Source organism: Diadema antillarum, unplaced genomic scaffold, assembly GCF_040938485.1.
Source record: "Diadema antillarum isolate AM-2024a unplaced genomic scaffold, OU_Dant_1.0 seq00001450_RagTag, whole genome shotgun sequence".
In the NCBI taxonomy this organism is placed as follows: Eukaryota; Metazoa; Echinodermata; class Echinoidea; order Diadematoida; family Diadematidae; genus Diadema; species Diadema antillarum.
The window spans coordinates 365,196-385,979 of NW_027272196.1; the positions used below are offsets into that span (position 1 = coordinate 365,196).

Below are 20,784 nucleotides of genomic sequence, written 5' to 3' on the forward strand. Positions count from 1 at the left end.
TGTGATGGAGAAAGATTGCATAATATATGTCAAAAGTAATTTTCAAATGTTTTCTCCCACATAGGCATGATGATCTATTGTAGACATTGGCGACTATGAGTCTGATAGAAGGAATTGGGGATGAGGTCACAGTGCTGGTGACTGTGATTGTAGCCGTGGCAACAGTAGTGGCTGCCTGGTTCTCCACTTCAGTGCAGGAGCAACATTCCTACTGGCAGGATCGTCCAGGCTCAGTTGTCGACCCAGCGTCTGTTGTGGATCCCGAGTCATCAACTTCCGAATCGACTTATTCAGAAGAGGATGGGAGGGACACAGTTTCAGATACGCCCAGTAGCAGAGAGACACACAATGCTGTTGGTACTGGCGACGAACACAAGCGGGGCAATGAGACTGAAGTGCCAGCCAGTGAGGCGCCCCTTTCACAGAGCCACTCAAATATAGAGAGTCCGGATATGCTCTCTGGCAACTCAAAAGCATGCTTTAGTACTACAGCAGATAACAATTCCACAGGTAGGCAGGAGAATGAGCAAAATTTAGCAAGTTCTGGCGGTCAATACTCAGGCTTTGAGTCCTCTGAAGCCACTAAAGAAAGTGATAACCCAGACTGCTGCACATCAGACCCTTTTTCTGGAGTGGATGCTACAGATGGAGTCAGCATGCACCATGATCCACCAGAAGTGATTGTGCAGGAGAGAGTTGAAGATGTTCATGTCAGTGCAAGTGAGCAGTGTGTTCGCAAGAGGACTATTCCAGCAAGTACTGCCTCCCCGCCCATTGTTTCTGCAGAGGGGCCTGAAGGTGGGCAGGAACCATTGACAAATGAGTCAGAACACTCGAGTGAAAGTCAAAGTACCGGTAGCTGGTCAGAAACATTTTCACAAGCTGAAACCAGTGGAGCTACTGGGTCATCACAGAGAATAAGGGACCAATCTGCAAGTGGAGTTATTTCAATCAAATTGAAATTTCTTGATGAAACTGACAGGATGGTATCAACAAATATGGATGACACACTGGGCAATTTCAGAAGGTATTTAGACCAACTTTCATAGTTGTGCTAATTTGTAGACATTGTGGATGACGTGAAGATAAAATTTGAATAACAAATGGAAGTGTGCCAAAATATAATTGTATGTCTTTTGTATCTGTCACAATGGTGCACCATCATTTTCAGTATGAGAACTGTGTATGCATTCATACATCATTTTCAAGAGAGAATGTACCTGGACAAAATACTTGGGGTCCTCAGTCTTTGCTGTTTAATTGCCGTCATTTTTATGCTTCCATCACGGAGTGTCGCAAGAGGCATTACCTAGTGTGTCTTCAGGTTGTCGTCTGTCCATAATCAATTTTGTGGACAATGAAACTAATTACTGTTTGAGATGTCCAATCAAAACTTGGCATATGGATGTGTAGATGAATGGAAGAAATTACACCCATAAACGTGTGGATGTACAGTTTCAATGTTAAAGTTCATTGGTGAAGGTCAAATTCTGATATGTCACTCTTTCCCAAATATCTCTGCAAGTATTTTCATGAAACTTAGTGCATACATGTGCGCTGCTTTACCAGATGAATATTCTCTAGAAAAAAGATGTAGGCCATGGGGTCAAAGGTCAAGTAAAAATGAAAAAATGTAACTTTTTTCTCACCATAGTGATATTTTTTTTCTACCTCACTACAAGACCAAATTGAGTGGAGGCAAGGGTGCTACATATACAAGGCTATCAGCAAGTATTTTTTGACAGAAGTGCCAATTGCATTTGCCCCTGTGACCCATAAAATTAATGAAAAGTTCATCCAGTTATGCTGCCATAGTGTAGCTGTTCTTTAAAGGACAAGTCCACCTTCATATACATAAGGATTGAGAGAATGCAGCAATATTAGTAGAACACATCAGTGAAAGTTTGAGGAAAATTGGACAATCGATGCAAAAGTTATGAATTTTTTAAATTTTTGTGTTGGAACCGCTGGATGAGGAGACTACTACAGCTTGTGAGTCATATGCGTACAACAGTTTAAAGAAAATGTAAAAGAAAATTCAACATATTTTCACTTTTTTGGCATAATAAAAGAGCACATGACTTGCCTCTTTCTAAAGGCTGGGGGAATAATATTGCCCATAACATTTGTCGGTAACGAGTCAGGGGAATGTGTACTTTTTTCAAAAGATGGAATTTTGTGAAATTCTCTTTATATTTTCCTTATATTGTTGTACGCATGTGACATCTAAGTTATTCATACACTGCAGTAGTCTTCTCATCCAGCGGGTACTGCACAAAAACTTCAAAAATTCATAACTTTTGAACGGATTGTCTGATTTTCCTCAAACTTTCAATGATGTGTTCTACTAATATTGCTACATTCTCTCAATCCTTATGTTTTTGAAGGTGAACTTGTCCTTTAAAGATATTCAGTATAAGAGAAAGAAATTTGCCATAGGTGATTTAAAACAGCTTCCTATGCAAAACATTAATCAAACAGTTAAGGATTGATTGAGGGCATACCTCATGGGAGGAAATGTCGTTGCGACTGCTGCAACTGATCAGTCACTGTGACTTATGTGACTGAAGAGACAAAAGAATGGCTTGTTCTTGCACCAAGAAGGCGAGTCCACAGCAACTTCAGAGACCTCTCCAAATTAGGTGATAATTTATTCATCTAAAAGTCACAAAGACATCTGAGCGACGCCTTCACTAGGTCGTCAGTGCATCTCCACAAAGTCGCGGAGACACCTTGGAGACTGACCTCGCCAATAAATTAGTCTCCATGACTGGAAGGAGATGTCGCAATGACTAGCTGGAGACTGGAAAGAGTCTTCAGAAAAATTGAACATGTTTGATTCTCTCCCAACTATCTAGTGACTCAGCTGTGTGTATTCCAGGAGACATTGTGGAGACGTCACAGAGACGTCTCCATGACCACTCCATGAGAAGGGAGACTTGAGTCACCACAGGTCACAAACTAGTCTCCAGCCCAATGAGATACCCACATTCATCACTTCAGAGATAATTTTGATGACTGTACATGTAGCTTTTGATGCTCAGCAAGAAAGTTTTAAAAGATTGATCTATGGTTCACAAGTCATATCTCACTACTGGAGTGATTCTACTATATTTTCATACAGCACCATCAGATGTATAAGATTTGTTTTGTTTCGTTGTTTTATCTTCTGCAATTAAAGGGAAACTTTTGCAGCTGAGATACGAGCTGGGAAGACTGTGCGGCTAATATCAAATGGGCAGCTGCTAACAGACGACAGCCGAACCCTTGCCACCTACGGCATCACTAACCAGCACGTCATTCACTGCCAGGTGTCGCAGGCTGGTACCGGGCAGGGCCACCACCGGCGCCACCCATCAGACGCAGGGGGCGGGGAGCACGACCTGGGCCGGTACATGGTGCCGCTCTTCGCCTGCATCCTGGCCTTTGTCTGGTACCTCCGGTTCCAATACCGCTTCATGTTCAATGCCACCTCCACGTTGTCACTGACGGCTGTCACAGTCGTATTCCTACTGGCGTTACTGGCTGCATGGCGGGCGTGAGATACTCCTCTAAGCTGCAGCTACTTGTATTCACCCCTTACGTGCACTGGATTTATGAAACTTACCTCCATTGACACTCCACATCATACCGGTAACTCATGAGTAAATACGTGAGCTCATGCTTTTCATTAATACTGAGGTACAGCTGATTGCAAATATATGGTATACAATGTGTCTCTCCTCTTGCTAATCAATACCGGTATTAAAGCAATGGACACATGTACGATACACTGAAATTATAGTACATTGTTTTCTTGAATTCTAAATGGGATATGTGTGATCTCCAATTATCAATATACAATATGACATTACTACAAATCTGCATCTAATGTGAAATATTATTCCATTTAAAATGCATCATGTAGCATCCACCAACAACTTTCAAACATTGTAAGCTTGTAGCACACTAGGTATGCTGTCAGCCCATTGAGAAAACAAAAGTAAATCATAGGTTATTGTTGATTGCCATTACATTGCTGCAAGGCAGTTTGATCTGAAAAATGTCATGTTTTGCTGTGCCCCTCTAATCTAATAAAGACAGTTCAGATGATCCCCCTAAATTTTGGTAGTGATCTGGAAATTTTTATGGATATTATGAAGGATTTTCAATATGGCTGGTAGGGTCAATGAAATCTGGAGTTCAAGCTGCGCATTTTTTAGTTTTTCATACGTGCACTTAAGTGCATGCTCTAGTTTCTGCTAGGGCAAGGCGCGCCCCACAGCTGAGGGTTTATGATGTAACAAAGGCTTCTATATTGGGAAATCGGCTGATTTTTCAGCATTCGTACATATGGGTAGAATTAGAAATCACTGATCTCTGAAAGAGCAAGATCATCGGTGGAAAGTAGCTGCTTGGCAGAGGTCTGCGCTCTCGAAGTGCTTTTCTCATTTGAAATGCACGCTATAATGTGAGAGCAATAGATTGATGTAAATCTTTGCAAATATCGCACACCACATTGTTGCCATCCAAACTAATGGGACAGTAAAGTTTACTGGAATAAATACACCAAGATATTCTGTCCACACATCTTGTCTGTTTTACACAAAGTTGGTGAGCTTGTGCAACCTTTTTGAATTTCCATTGGTCTACATCGTAATCCAGAATATGCAGGAATTTGTGTGATGAAGCTGTCTCATTGTCTCAAAATACATGCTTCTTTGCGAAGATTTTGGAGCTTAGGTATTTGTTCCAAGTTCATCGTGTCACTGCCGAGCTTAGGTATATATTCCAAGTTCATTGTGTCACTGCCGGCAAACAGGGATAGCGTGGTGGTAGTGTCGCTGCCCATGAAGCAGTTATGACCGGTTGGTATCCCACAGGTTCCTTTTTTCCGAAAAGTTTGTTTAATTATAGATAAGCAATTGTGATCTTACAAATTTCATTATTAGAGGGAGACAAAATTGAAGAAAAACTCACACCTCGACCTTCACCTCTTTGCTTAATAATCTTTTACTTTCAAAGATTTTCTTTCAGAGCTTTATTTGAACATAATCACGCTGTGTCTCTCTCTTCCTGTATGTGAATCAAGCAGGATGATTGAATTTGTAGTATGTTTTCTCTTGGTCACAATTCTCTTTCATTTTGGAGTACTTTGCCCTAAAAAGGAAAACAGTCATTACTATTGTGGGTAAAACATTTATTTATCAGAGGTTGATGTTCCACATTTTCTGGTTGACTAAGTGCTTCACACATATAGGACAAGGCTGTGAGCCTCCATGATTTTAATGAGGGGCAGTACGAGCAGTATTTCAACTTTGACAGCTCATTCTCTTCAGAAATTGTCCGGTGCACACTTGCAGAGACTCCAACCCAAAGCACCTTCTGATCTGGAGATTCTCCCGCCTGAAACCCCTAGCAAACGAGAGACTCCAAGTTGATGTGTACGAAGCGTGAAGTTCCTAGATTTCTAGATGCTCTCTGGTGCTATCTAAGGCTTATTTTTTCAACATACGATAGCAATAAGTAAGAAATCCTTTCCAACGGGAGACACAGAGCCAGGACGGGAGAAATTTAATCTCAAGCGGGAGAACGGGAGATTTTGCACAAAATGGGTTTTCGGCGGGAGATCTCCCGTCGAAAATGGGAGAGTTGGAGTCTCTGCACTTTTTTTTTTTTTTTTTTTCATTTTCATTTTCATGTTTTGTGCATGGGTCTGAATTGCCTGCAGGTTGCCAGCTGTGGTACATCATACGTGAACTGTATCTCCAGCCAGTGTTTTCTATCTTGTCCATGTGTTTTGGTGCTATAGAGCCAGCATGGCAGAAGAGAAATACATGGTAGTGATGAACATGCTGATTCTAATGATAACAGTAATGATGATGGGGACAGAGATGATGATGATGGAAGTGTCAATGGTAACGATTGTGGTTGTGCCAATGGCTTGTGTTGATGGTAATAGTGATGGTGATGGTTACAACGACAATGGTGATAGAGAGATGGTAGTAATGGTGTTGGTGGTGATGGTGATGTTGATGATGGTGATGACAGTCGTGGCGATGTGAAATAGTGGCCATGCTTAACTGCCAATCACTTACTCTTCAGCAATGTAGCATACTGTAAAGCAAGAAATTTTCATGGCATGAAATTTATGTGAACTGGAGCTGATGGCCTTTTTTTTGCGGCATGAAATTTTCACAAATTGCCACTGGCATTCAGTTCACATACAGAAGACAAGAACTTCTGTGTGCACCCCAATTTCGCAAATCTTGGCTTGTGAAATTCAGGAAATTAAAATGCATGCAAAAATTTCTGGTTTTGCAGTAATTGTAAAGAACAGTTAATGTTCAGTACTCATGAAAAGGACCCACAATTGCATCAGAAAGGACATTTTGTGATGAGCAACATACTTCACATGATGACGGTGGTATACATGATGTCTCTGTTTGTATGTGGTACAGACAGATTTGGGCGCTTATTTCGTACCAAGTCATAGCAGTTGGAAGCCTTAGTATAGCTTTGATACTGATTTTGTGTTACAGTATTGATTACTAGTAATATTTCGATACAAATGTAATATGTTTTCTCAAGTTACAAATGTGTAAGTGACCTGGGAAGAAAGTACATTTCAGATCAGATTTTATTTGACATGGTCACCTCTTGAAATCGTTTTACTGCAATATACAAAGTGATAGATCCTGCCCTCATTCTTGTACAATGGAAAGTGTATCATACTTCTGTATCAGTTGGAGTCTAGTGTACTTCATATACATCTTTGATTTCCTTAAAATTTAGTTGCGCATGTTATATGTGATATGAATTTTGAATGTTGCGAGTGTATTAGCAAAATAACTTTGGATTGGAGTGTATTGAAATTATTAAAATGAATTATCTTTGGAACTGTGCAATAATCATTGGTCATTGATAGCCATGAAAATGAAAAAAAGTTTTACTGCTGTTATCATTTGTTTTGTTCTTTACTCATCAAACCTGAGTACTTCAGTCCACTTGCAGTGACCCTGTTTGTTTCACATTTATATATAGTGTATGTATGTATGTTACTGATCTATGCCATTCCATTAGGACAAATTATCTATATATTGATGAAAACGCTCTTTTGGGGCTGGCTGTTAAACAAGAATTCTGAGTTCAAGTTTCAAGCAATGAAAGGAGATGAGAGGAAGCAAGTGTTAGAGGTAGAGATAAGTAGATAGATAGGTACATATAAAAAGTTATGTCGGATAAGTAAAATCTGTATTTGAAAGATAGATTGATAGATAGATAGATAGGTAGGTAGATGGATGCATTTAGGTATATTAAACAGACGAGCAGACAAATACTGATGTACATAATAGCGATATTTTTTTTTCTTTTTTTTTTAACTGGGCAGAAGAATAACTGGGATTTACTTGTATAAGACTACAATAATTGTGAGTCTTGGTGATAGAACTTCTGAATAGTATTCATCAAATTGCTTGACACACCTTATTAGGTGTTGTGTATGAAATGCAATGACGATTGTGATTTTAGTTGTCAGAGAAATGTAGTTAATGTGGCCAAAATTAGCTCCTGGGTTTTATTAATGTGCAGTCTGTCAGGCCTGCTAATGTTTGTTTGTTTGTTTGTTTGTTTGTTTTTTGTTTCTCTTTTAGTTTATGTATTTATAACTGCCCCTTTGAGGATATGCATGTCAAAAAGCTAAGTTGCTTGTGTTTTCACTTTTATCTAGAGGGAGTATCAAACTAGAATGGTATAAATCAAAGCTTGGAATACAGATTGTTTTTAAATGAAGGACAAGAGAAGGTGGGGGTGGGGAGCAAGCCGATCAGAAGCTTATCTTGTTCTATAGGTACACGTTGTATACTTCTTTGTCCTGGTGTCAGGGCAAAGTTTGACAAATATTTGTAACTTTGGTTGACTTGTGGGCTACACAAAATCTAATGGTATATACAGGTTGATGGCTTAAACTGAAAGCTCACGATTCCAGTTTGTAGTTTACATCTAAAATTTTTGTTCTAGGCATTAATTTTGATTTGCATATCCTTATTTTGTTGCTATAAACTCACACGTGGGAATACGCTCTTGCCACCCAAACGACATCACCACCTCATGAAAAAAATAAAACAAAACAAAAATACAATTTTGCCATTAAAAAAAAAAACATTTAAAAAGAGGCATCACACCTTGTGGATTGAGTAAAGCTACAGACAAGAAAATCAAGTACCAATTTCTGACAATTTTATTACTTGATGTCTGTTGTGCATAAAAACTAATTGCTGTAAGACATAACAAGTCTTGCTGGTCCTGTTTAATGTATTTATTCGTTTACTTTGTATTGGAGTATAGTCTATTTAAGTACATGTATTTTGTTTTACATAATTGCAGTAGTCTATTAAATAGATAAAGAAGAATGAATTTGCACATATGGTCTACTATCTTTTTCTTTGCAAAATTGTAAGTTTTATGCAAACAAAAAGTAATAAAAAAAATAAGAGTTGCACAACAGTACATCTGCTTTATTGTCTCAGAGCTTGTACAATTAAATGTTTTTTTAAAGGTTTGGCCAATCTTCAATTCATGCTCTCAAAATAATATAATGTGCATGGCATGCAGGCCCATATTGGCATCTGTGGTGGTTGTATCATGCTTATATGGCAGTACATTTAGTTGCAGGAACCATGTATACCACTCGGTTCGAACTTGGAAGTTTTTGTAATATTGGTTCAAGTTTACCAGGGCTTCAGTCGTCCAATGAGAAATGAAGGTCATAAGTTTTCCAGAAAGTAGTGGCACATATTGATGGAAAACTTGCTAAACTCAGTGAATTATTGCACACACTTGAGTGAACATACACATTTCCTCTCATGTAAAGCATTACTTTAAATCTTGAAACAATTTTCATCAAGTTATGTAGATGATATGCACCTTTAAGTATCTTTCTGTATTAAAAGTGAGAGTCATTTTCAGAGTATTTATGTGAAGTACAGAAATAAATATGATGACATGTAAATGTTGACCCTTATTTCCTGGTACACGTACTTGTACTGATGTAGTGATGTGTGTGTAATTGGTGTGATCTCTTCATGCATGGCATGTCAATTTCCTTCCAAAATGTGCAAGAAAGAAAGAAAAAAAAGAAGAATAGAAGAGCAGAGCCCTCTTGCATAAAAGTTGAGATCAGACATAAGTCAGAAAATCAAACATAAGTCTGTGAATACTCAATTCTGATTGGCTGATACCCGACTTATGTTTGATTTACTATGTTTGATTGCATCTTTTCATGCAACATGGCCCTGTACTCACACACACACACACACACACACACACACACACACACACACACACACACTTCACACTCATGCATACTTACAGAGAGACACAGACACATATGTTAGATTCTACATTTAAGATGATTAGTACATGTAATATGAATTTATGATCCAGATTAAGCACTTCATATCTTAACACAAGGCATTAATAAGGTATGGCATACTATAACACCAGAAATTTCTGCAAATTTTATGAGGAGCCAAGATTTGTGAGCTAATATGCACACAAAAGTTCTTGTGTACACTATGCATTGAATGCCAGTGGCAATTTGCGAAACTTTCATGATGCCAAAAAGGCTGATGGCTCCAATTCGTGAAAATTTCACATTTCTGGTTTTACAGTATATTAAATTTTCTGTAATAATAATGCCTCCTTGCACCCTACCATCCTCCCCACAACACACACACACACACACACACACACACACACACAAACAAGGCCACATGTGACAGATCAGGGAGGAGCTAGAGGTGGTGAAGAAACTTATTGCCCTATACATAATACGTGTAGGTTGAAGTCATGCCAAACGCTGCACTGCACTGGTACTGGTATGCAATTTGACAAAAGAGACCAAAGGTACTAGTGGACTAGTGCTCCCACAGCAGAAGAGATCCCTCCACTGCAGTTCGCTCTCTCTTGCAATGTGCTGGCAGCAATGAATATGTGTGCTTTTAAATGGAGCACTAATCAAAATGCAGTGTAATAATTACTTTTTTAACTGCAAAATGTAGAAATGCACGCTGGAACATACTTTATGCCAGATTGAAGATAGAAAACTAACATGCACAAGTGTGTGCATCATATCTTTTTTTGTGTTGTTTTTAAGAGGACCTAATTTTCACTTCATTCATATTGATGTGTAAGGAGGTGGCTTCTTTCCCAAACTCCTCTAATCAAATTCAAGTACTTCATTCAAAATTGAATGTTAAAATACAGCCTGTAATCTAATGATATGTGATGCTTTTTCTTTGTGTCCAAATGTGGTCATCAGGGCCGGCGGAGCGTTTTCAAAAGTGTGGGAGCCCACTTCCGGGTTTCATGAGCTAACAAGCAAAAAAAAAAGGTCCTCAGTGGAAAACATAACATAATTTTACCACGCTCACACTTCAAGATCTCTAACGATTTCTATTTAGTGCCACTTACATACTTCCGGTTGAAAAAAAAGTGTGGGGGCCCAAGCCCCCACGGTTCCGCCGGCCATGGTCATGGCAATAAAGCAGTGCTGAGCATGGCTTCAAAGTGCAGAGGAATGTTAGACATCCAAATTGTAATGCTTTATACCTAAAACATGTTTTGCACAGATTATGAAGTGCTGCTACTCCTCCTATGACATCTCCCTGGTGGACAGACTAGCCTATAATACAGGCAGAGGATGCAGCTATGGTGTTTATTGTCGCGCTAAACATCTGATACGGTGAGACTATTGTCTTTGCTATATTATCGACTGTGAATCGTACGAAAAACTGCCACTAATTCCACAACTGCCATTGATTCATGGTCGATGATAAGAAAACAATGAGTAAAGCAAAACAAGGGGATATGAATGAAGGCAGTGGATGGTTCCACTGTTCATAGTCTCGCTGCATCAGACGAGTCACTTAGCCAAGACATATAATCTCACTGCATCAGTTAATCGCAACAGCAAAGACAACAGCTGCATCCTTCACCAAGATCATAGGCTATGGACAGATGGGCTATTTGCTCTCCTGCAAGAACAAACCTTCACAGACTTTTAAAAGCCAAGCAGGGTGGGAATAAAGAAAGTCAACACACCATGTAGTACAATATTTTGTATTTAGTGAATGTTTGGAGTCTGTTACACAAGCTGGTGCCAAAGACGGTCACATTTGCACATGGCTGTTCCAGCCAATAATGTGCAGACATACTTTTGTTGAATGCATTTTATTCTAACAAAAAACAAAACAAAACAAAAACTACATTTACACATGTATAACTACAGCATAGTGTACAAAATGAATAATTCAATAATACCACCAGTATTTCCCTCCCCCCCCCCCCCCCCCACACACACACAAAGCTTGTGCAGTCTCTAGCAAAAACTGCACAAACATGTGATCATTTGCACCAAAATTCATTAAAATGTCATTTGCTTGGAAGATACAACTTACAGTGTTATAGAATTGTCTGTGATCATGCAGTATGTGTAGATGTTCTTTGATGCTACAGACCTGCAGTCATTTGGCTTACTAGCCTTCATGGTCTGCAGGTGTTAATTGACTAAAATCTCCACAAATCTACAGAGGAATGGACTATTCCTTCACCTACTGCACATATTTCCACAAAGTTTGACAGCATCCATGAAAATTGAGCATTCCTGTCCATTTCCCCAACACTGACGCGCCTACACACTTAAAGACAATGTGCACTGAAAGATAATTTTGCTCAGAAGTGAAACAGATAACAACCTGCCAAGTCAAAGGTCTTGAAACATTTTGGCCAAAATTCACAAAGGTGGTTAAAACTTAGACCATGGTACAAATCTAGACCATGGTCTAAAATAAGTGCAAAATAGACATACAAATTGTATCTTTAAAACATGCACGTATCAATGTGCATTTGCCACTGGTTGTCTGTTGGCATATGCAATAGATCAATCTTATTTATGCAGAAGAAATATGCATAAACCATGATTTAAACTTAAACCATCTTTGTGAATTCTGGCCTTGATGTTTGCACGCAGCCATCAGGGTATTCAAACCTGTCTTATCTTATGATTATACTACAAATGCACAACACATATTACTCATCCAGGCTCCATTCCATTCTTGGTACATTACGGTGTATATATAAACAATCTCACTGTTTGCCCAAACCAAAGCTCTTCTACATACAGCATGCACACATCCGATACGAAGTTTGTATATCAAAGCTTCCCCTCTGATTTTGAATGCCATGGTCTAGGTATGTTTAATGCAAGATGACTGTTCATTGATATACAACATGTGTGTACCATTACTTTACATGTGTGAATATTACATTATAGGCCTAATTTGGAATAAAGGCTTAAAATCTTGTTTCATTAAGTACATGATGATTCCAATGTCTAGAGGATACTGCATTCTACACACTTTACCTCAGCATTTTTATCTCCAGATGCAGTCCTATTAACGTGCAAAGCACTGTACTACACCTGTGTCTATGCCCTTTCCTTTCATATGCCACAACTCTTCTACAAACTGCTTTGGTGATTCATCAAACTTATACTGCCTTAATTTTGGCAGGAATTAATCTCATCACACTAGAAAAAAGAAAAAAAAAAGAAGAAAACAATGAATAAAATGAAATAAAATAAGATGTAAAAATTCCCAAGAAATAATTTGGTCAATGACAAATAGCATGCAGTGTGTATATATACCTCATATCCATATATTTGCTTGATATAGAAATGCAATATACAAGAATTAGTCATAGAATTGTCATAGAATCTCTCTTAGATATATAAAAATTACAACTTTTGTTGTATTCTGATTTTCTTGGGTTATAAAGGGCAGCTACACTGTCACAAATTCAACAACTTTTAAGTCCACACGCTAACCCTCCCAGACAATATAACAAAAGGAAAGAAAAAAATGGGTACGCTGGAAAGACTGGAAAGACAGAGATGAAAGTTTTGTATGAGAGTAAAAGAAATTTCAGTAACTTGGCGGTAATACAAGCATGCCACTGACTAGTAACCCGTGATGGTTGGCTGCTTTGGGAGTTGTACCACCTATCTGGCCAGGAATGTACATAACATAGCTCATACTGCTCTCACCTATTATTGTGTGAGCAGATATATATCACAGTGATGGTTTGTGTTCTTCATTATGCTAATGAAACTAGATCTGAACCAAAGCACTTCAAAAGCTTGTCATGCTGCTTTTCCCAAGTGCTGAGAGTTTCCATAGGGAAAGACCACTAAAAAAACAAAAAAAACCCCCCACAAAACCAAGAACCCAGAACCATCTACAAATATGTGAAAATGTCCCACAAAATTCCTTCTATATCATGTATTGCAGATGAGGAAGGTACTATAAAATACACACTACAGGACTACGTGTTGAATCCATGTTTGGCATTGTATGCATAAAATAGCAAGTGTAAATCCTTTTGTCTATATAGCATCATCATAACTACATATATTTTTTTTTCTTTTTGTTTCTTTGCCAAGGCACTTCTGGTCTTAGCTTGCCAGTGATACACACAGGTGCCGACTTGCTTTCTATCTATATACACAACGAAAGGTTTTCTTACACGACGGATGATAAAAGTCAAGAAACACAGACTGAGTCCATGGAATCTATTTCTAAGGTAAAAAAAAAAAAGCCAACATCCCTCTTTCTCAAACATCACCCACTCATGTATTCTTACAGATCTCTTTCACATCATCTGGTATGCATAGGTGCTCCTATATATCAAATATATGTCACTATGTTTTGTAACATTGATAATTTTTTTGTCCTTCTATTTTTTTTTCTTTGTCCTCAGAGTGCCTTTAAGCCTTTAATTTTTGAGGGGATTTCCCTTCTGTAATATTATTGCTGCTCCACGTAGTTTGAGGGCAGCATACCGTGCTCGCCCGTACGCGCCACTGTCCCCGTCATCCAACCGGCATCGATGATCTCCCCATCAAGGATCATGTCACCTTCGACGAAGGAAACCTCGTCGCTGTCTGCTGCCTATGAAGCGATGGGTTTAAAGACCAAAAGAGGAAAAGGAAATACATGTAGTTTTTAAACAAAGATTGCAAAGGCTACCATTTCACTCAATGCATAGCTACGTGTATAGACCGATCCGACCTGGAAGGAAAATCCGCCATTGCTGCAGTATCCCATTCATGTGTGCATATGAGAATGCACGATATACATGGTGCCAGGCTCGCACTCGCCATTAAATATATCAGGCATTCAGCATACACGCGCACAGTTGGGACGCTGCAATTAATGGTAGGTGTTTTGACAAGTGGGATTGGTCTATATATACACAAATAAGCAAACATGTAGACCTAGAATGATGTTTTTATATTTAAAGGAAAAACTTACATCAAGCTAATTTTATGTTTTGCATATCAAATAAAATAGTTTTCAGGGTGCTATAAATATGACTACAGCATAAACCTTTACATGTAACTAAATGTGACCCGCCACAACAAAAGGATCCGAAAGTCACTGACGGCTCAGCCGAGAAAATTGAGTTTGAAGTCATATCATCAAATTTCTATTGTTGGCATAATGTTGTAGTCTAATGTTTCGTCTTTCATCTGCCAAAATTTCGGAGCTAAATGATCAAAGGAAAGGCAAGAAATCAGCATTTTTCTGGGCCACGATTTTCCGATTATCAACGGAACAGAAACGAGTCTGGATTTTGCACCACAGATAGACTCCGCGCCTAGCAACGAGGACGTGATCTTATTGATTAGTGCGCTGCATCCTAGTTACTGAATGGTCATGCGTAGACAACAGACTGCTGGCGCTAAGCTTGAGTAAATATTGTGGAGGTTGATATGAGCGGACCTTCTATTGTCAAGAGGTGAAAACTGTGTTACCTCCCCTTGATCACGATTGCATCGGAAAGAAAACTTTGAAGGCGGTTTTCTCAAAACGCTGATTTCCTAGACAACTAAACATGGTCACATAAAATCATCAATATCTCCACATCGGAGTACTTTTATGAGTCATGTTTAATAAGAAATTAAAGCGAAAGAGTAAACGAACAATTTCATGTCATTTTCAGAAAATTGACCTCCCTCAACTTTCGGATCCTTTTGTTGTAGCGGGTCACAAATGATCTATCAAATCTAAAAACTACATGATCTAAAAGTCTAATTGGTCTCAAATTTACTACTTTGAGGTACAAATTGTCAGCACAAATATATGCCATATATAGTTGTGTGATAATCTCCCTCACTTTCTATCTACGAAAAAAACTACAATTCCTGAGCATTAAAACAAAAAAGAAATCTAAATGCATTTCAAGCAGAGAGCAGAATGAACAAGGTGAAGGAGGCTGCTTCATGAATCATAAACTACATGTATGCTAACCCCGTGTTACAATGTAATTACCCCAAGGGTGAAATGCATGTCAACAAATTATATGAACTTGCCACCAATGCAACACAGACAAAAAAAACACAATGCCTCCAGCGACACTTTATGGCAGAGGCATAAAAAGAAGAAACAATAACAAACATACAAAGAATCCTCTGTAGGCCTATAGTGACTACAGAAGTGAACTCACCGTATAATCATATATGGCAACATAGCGAGGGCCCGTGGCAGGTGGTGGGGCAACAGGGGCAACCTGTGGGGGCGGTGGCTGGTAGCTTTCCTGTGGTGGTGGCTGGTACTGAAATATTCATTACCAAGAAAAATATAGGTTTGCTTAAGTCTATATAATATCAAATTTGTTGAATAAAAAAGAATATTACAATTCATTCAAGACTTTCTAAATTCATTCTATTTTTTTTTTAAATCTATTTCATATTTCCCCCTTTTTTGTGTGAGTTTGGAAAGCAAGAAGGTTTTCAGGAAAGCCTGAATAGATACTACAGCAAGCAAGTATTCTAGAAAGCTGAACAACCTGGTTTGATGTCATATAGGCATTCCAAACAAGAAATCATCATGTTGAATTGGTGTGCAGTGGCAGATCCAGCCAAGGGCGCACCAGGCGCACGCCCCTCTTAATTTTTTGTTAAAACAAAAAAAAAAAAAAATAGAAATCGGGGGGGGGGGGGGGGGGGGGGGGGGGACATGCGCCCCCCTTTAAGTTTGTAAAGGCACCCCCATTTTACAGAATTCCTGGATCTGTCCCTGGTATGCATGTAATAGGGCCACAAGTTGTGTGAAACAGCTTTAATGCAAAGGATTTTATGTCTGTTTTGTATTTTGTATCCTGTTGTGGGAGGGGTGGGTGATATGGACTTACCCCCTGCGGCTCAGGTGGCTGGAAAGATGGGCGGTCCATTGGGCGGTCCATTGGGCGGTCCATTTGATATCCCCCTGCTGTATGGCCCTTGTAAGCAATATTGGAGGCCTGCTCACTTACTGGAGGTAATCAAACATACAAAACATATGTATATACAGACATAAATAAATAAATAAATGAATAGAAATATAATGCTTTGCTAAACCACTCCTAGTATCTATTCAGCTCTGTTTATTACAATTCCAGTTTATTACCTGTTTATTACCTGTTTATTCATTTCCTGTTTATCACAATTCCAGCTCCCTTTGTGAATACATCAAATCTGATATACCACACGCTAGGGAGTGTTCCAGACTGACCCAACCTCAGGAGCAATTACAGTTTGAATATCGTAGGGGGTTGAAATTTCATGAAGTGCTTTGTCTAACAAATTTGTTCTCAGCCAATCAGATGCAAGGATTTCAGTAGCTTAGAACAGTTTGTCAGGAAAAATGTCTGTCAAAACGCTTCATGAAATCCCCCTCCCTCCGGATAGAGTCATTAAACATTGTAGATACTGTATACGCTGTTATTTTCGAGAGGGTTTAATTTTCGCGAATTTCGCGAATCACAGTTGGATCGCGAATTTAACAACACGCTAATATGTCTCCATGCGCTTTGTTAATAGAGCATTAACGTAAGCGTTGGCGTCGATTCCCGAAAACAACATCTCGCGAAAATGTCTATGACCTCGTCATTCGTGAAAATATCTGTACGCGAAAGTAACAGCGTATACAGTATTAACAATTAGAATGAACTTTGACCTCAAATTGACTTGACAGCAAGAGCTTTCAGGAGAAGGCATGACACCAAACAAACACAAAGTGATGAAATACGTTTAATCAGAACTCTAAACTTACATGTAAGAAGCTCTTTAAAAACTCTTATGAGAGAAAACACAAGTTATATTCACAAAGATGAAATGATTGCAAATAAATGTTTAAATGAAACAGCCGTGGAGAAGCCGCAAAGAGCATATTCCCTGTAAACTGGCCATATATTCTTTTGCAGAAATTGATTTATCTCATCATATTTCCATGCATACAAATACTTTTAAAGGGCTTTTTAAAAGTTCAACTGATGAAAACAGAGGAAATTACAGTAGAAAAAAAAAGAGAAAAAAAAAGAAGAGAGGCTGAAAAAAAGGGCTGTGGGAAAGAGAGATACAATTCCCTACATTAACAGGAAAGCAACAACAATCATTGTAAAACACAAACAAAGCAGAGAACTGTAAAACAAGGAATGTTTGCATGCATTTTAATTTCGCGAACGTCAACATTCGCAAAATTAAAATGCGCACAAAAGTTCTTGCCTACATAATGTGCACTGGACGCCAGTGACAATCGTGAAAATTTCATGCCGCGAATATATTGTGTTTTAGAGTAAAACTAATGCCTATTGTAACCCTGAAAAATTAGTGTGTTTTTTTTTTTAAGATGATACTCTCAACATTTGGTTTTCTACAAAGATGATGAAGTCTACTTTTGAAGCAATCTCTTCAACCCTTACTGTGCTCTGTATGCCAATGAGTAGATGCTTGTAAACACGACTGCCAACAAATAAAGATTAGCTGATCCAAGTAATCTCAATATAATCCACCCCATACATGGATTTTACGCATTATTACAATTACTACATTTTATGTGGATATATGGACACTTGCCGACTTTTCTCAATGGTGACTGATATGTTTTCCTGTTTGCTATTATTGCCACATACATTCTTCCCAACTTGGAAATACAGAGAAATATATAATATATATAAATATATATCTTTATCTGAATACTATAATCAGTGTCTGACTTTCGTTGTATGAACTTATCATTGTTTTTATATGTACATAAACTGCATTCCCTCTTTCCTTATTTATATGCTGGGCTTTCCATCTATGTTTCTCTATTATATTTTTTTCTTTCATTCTATCGAAATATTGGGCCAAGTCTGGAAGAATTTACTGAATGCTGAAGAAAAAGCATACCAAGCTTTTACAGTTCCCAAGCACGTAAAGGGTTAACATGACACGACAACTTAGGCAGCCTTGTACACTTCTCTCACCTTTCCTCAACCGCATACTCTCAGGATCGTCAGCGACTGCAGTAAACTTCCCCTTACTCTGATTGAACTCTTTGTGGTAGGTGACCTACGAAATTGGAACAGAATGGGACAGAGGAGGAGAAATGAACACCATCAAATGAAAAGAGTGATTGTAAAATCGGTTAAGAGCCACCTTTAAACATTTTAAAGCGTTGAGTCCAACATCAGATAGAATTAAATATAAATAAAACCACTCCAATTATACTTCACTTATTGCATTACAAAGAATATTCCTGAATTATGGATAAAGATATGCCATGTTTTCTATTAAAGGGTACCAAAACCCCGAAAGAAATGTGGATTGAGGGAAAGCAGCAACAGTAGTAGAACACATCAGTGAAGGTTTGAGGAAAATCAGACAATCAATGCAAAAGTTATGAGTTTTGGTGTTGGAACCGCTGGAAGAGGAGACTACTAGAGGTTATGTGTAGACAACAATACAAAGAAAATATAAAGGGAATTCCACATTTCTCTCTGGGTTTTGGTTTCCTTCAAATCAGTTTATGTGTTTTCTCCCATTTAATTGCCCCTAGTATCTCAAATTTACAAGAATAGAGTTGACTCATTAAGCGATGAAACTCCTCAAATATGTCAGACCTGTCCTTAACTGACCAACAATCATGCAATATCAAGGATATGGGGCTCAGTCTAATTCTCTTCAGGTAAACAGGTGTCAGTTTACAAGTCTTGGCAGTTAGCACTTTTTTTCTTCTTCTCCTTCCAGCAGAGGTTTGTGAGTAGTTTCATTCATGCCATTTTGACATTTGACCTCTAATTGGGGAAAAGCAACAAAACAAAAACCTCCTCAAAGACCGGATCTTGGTATCTGGAACAAAGACAGGAGGAACCATCGTCTGCTGCTTGAGTTAAACTGAAACAATAGTGGGTCTGTCAATAGTAATACGGGGCAAGCCAACAAGGAACAAGGACCCGACATGCTACAAGAACTCACTTGGCTCTGATTTTGTGACTGCTTCTTGAGGCGCAGGTTCTCAGGAGTGTCAGCAACGGCTGTAAATTTTGTGGTTGGGTAATGACTGTAGAAGAGGAGGAGGAGGGAGAAAGAATCATCAAAAGTAACTATGATAGTATCATGACTGACCATACTCTCTGTGTGGCCTCAACATATTTTGATTTAACTCCAAATCTCTCATCTGCAACATCATTATTTAGGCTACAATGTAATGCAAAATCCACTTAGAATATCCTACACGTCAAGTCTAATGCCTCAGTGGCTCAACTCACGCTCACCCTCCTACCAATTATTTTCTCACACCTCCGCCCGAATAATAAAGATAAAGGGAAAAAAGATTACGGCAATGCACGGCGCGCACTTGGCCGGCAAAGAGCAGTGTGGAGAACGGCTTTGCTGCTTTCCACACTGCTCGTGTTCACGCTGGCGCTCACCGCTGGCTCAGCACACACTGCTCTGCTCATGTGCATGCGCTCCCTCCCCGTCCCCGCGCTCACATCGGGAAATCAGAAGTGTCACTCTGGAAATTGAGAAGTCTCACTCCTTGCAGGTCTCACCTTGATGGCTCTGGAATATCCACTATAAAAGTCAATGAATCAGGGAATCTTATATAATGACATGCATGTACAGTGTATATCATTTACACATGACACAGGTTTAAAGAACACCCAAACCCAAAGACCAATGTGGATTGAGTGAGAGCAGCAACATTAGTAGAACACATCAGTGAAGTTTGAGGAAAATCGGACAATCGATGAATTTTTAAAGTTTTGGTGTTGGAACTGCGGGATGACGAGACTACTAGAGGTTATGACATATGTGTGGACAACAATACAAAGAAAATATAAAGAAAATTCCACAAAAATTCACTTTTCTAGCATAATGAAAGAGCACTTGACTAACCGCTTTCTGAAAGCAGGGGGAATAATTGCTACCCCATATGTCAGTATCAGTTGATGGAATGTGTAATTTTCATGAAATATGAATTTTTGTGGAATTCCCTTTTGTATTTTCTATATATTGTAGTCCATACATGACACCATAACCTCTAGTAGTCTCCTCATCCAGCGGTTCCAACACCGAAACTTGAAAAATCCATAACGTATTTTGCGTTGACTGTTTGATTTTCCTCAAACTTTCACTGATATAACATTCTACTACCACTGCTGCTTTCACTCAATCCACATTTCTCTTTGGGTTTGGGTTCCTTTAATTCCTTCAGGTGGACAAATTTGATACTTGTGTATTCAAAGTTTGTGTTCTGCTTTTGTTTTTATCACCTAAAGAACTTTGATAACTAAAAGTGAGGATTCATACTACATAAATCCAGACCTCCAAACTTTTCTAAAAAAGGGATGATTTAGCTGAAAAGTAGGAAAGAACGAGCAGTCCTTTCCTGTGATGTTAATTTTTTATATAGCAGGTGTCAAGAGTGGAAATGGATA

General features: G+C 38.7%; 2 protein-coding genes across 2 annotated transcripts in view; one reads left to right on the forward strand and one right to left on the reverse strand.

Moving 5' to 3' along the window:
- LOC139709555 (uncharacterized) lies at positions 1–5,572 on the forward strand. The gene is made up of 3 exons (XM_071621512.1): positions 1–849; positions 883–1,027; positions 3,182–5,572. The coding sequence occupies exons 1-3, from the start codon at positions 96–98 to the stop codon at positions 3,540–3,542; spliced, it is 1,260 nt and encodes a 419-aa protein (XP_071477613.1). The 5' UTR covers positions 1–95; the 3' UTR covers positions 3,543–5,572.
- Positions 5,573–11,336: 5,764 nt separating this feature from the next.
- LOC139709558 (LIM and SH3 domain protein 1-like) overlaps positions 11,337–20,784 on the reverse strand; it is a 62,229-nt gene continuing 52,781 nt past the window's right edge. The window contains exons 3-7 of the mRNA XM_071621518.1: positions 19,319–19,403; positions 18,328–18,412; positions 16,234–16,352; positions 15,547–15,654; positions 11,337–13,988 (exon numbers count right to left, since the gene is read on the reverse strand). Coding sequence (XP_071477619.1) covers positions 13,845–13,988; positions 15,547–15,654; positions 16,234–16,352; positions 18,328–18,412; positions 19,319–19,403 — 541 coding nt within the window. The 3' untranslated portion in view covers positions 11,337–13,844. The remainder of the gene's footprint in view (positions 13,989–15,546; positions 15,655–16,233; positions 16,353–18,327; positions 18,413–19,318; positions 19,404–20,784) is intronic.

Excerpts from the sequence above, each read along its gene's own strand:
- LOC139709555 (XM_071621512.1), top strand. The coding sequence starts at position 96 with ATGAGTCTGATAGAAGGAATTGGGGATGAGGTCACAGTGCTGGTGACT. Across the intron at positions 850-882 it reads ACACTCGAGTGAAAGTCAAA|CTGAAACCAGTGGAGCTACT; the intron begins GTACCGGTAGCT and ends CATTTTCACAAG. Across the intron at positions 1,028-3,181 it reads ACACTGGGCAATTTCAGAAG|GGAAACTTTTGCAGCTGAGA; the intron begins GTATTTAGACCA and ends CTGCAATTAAAG.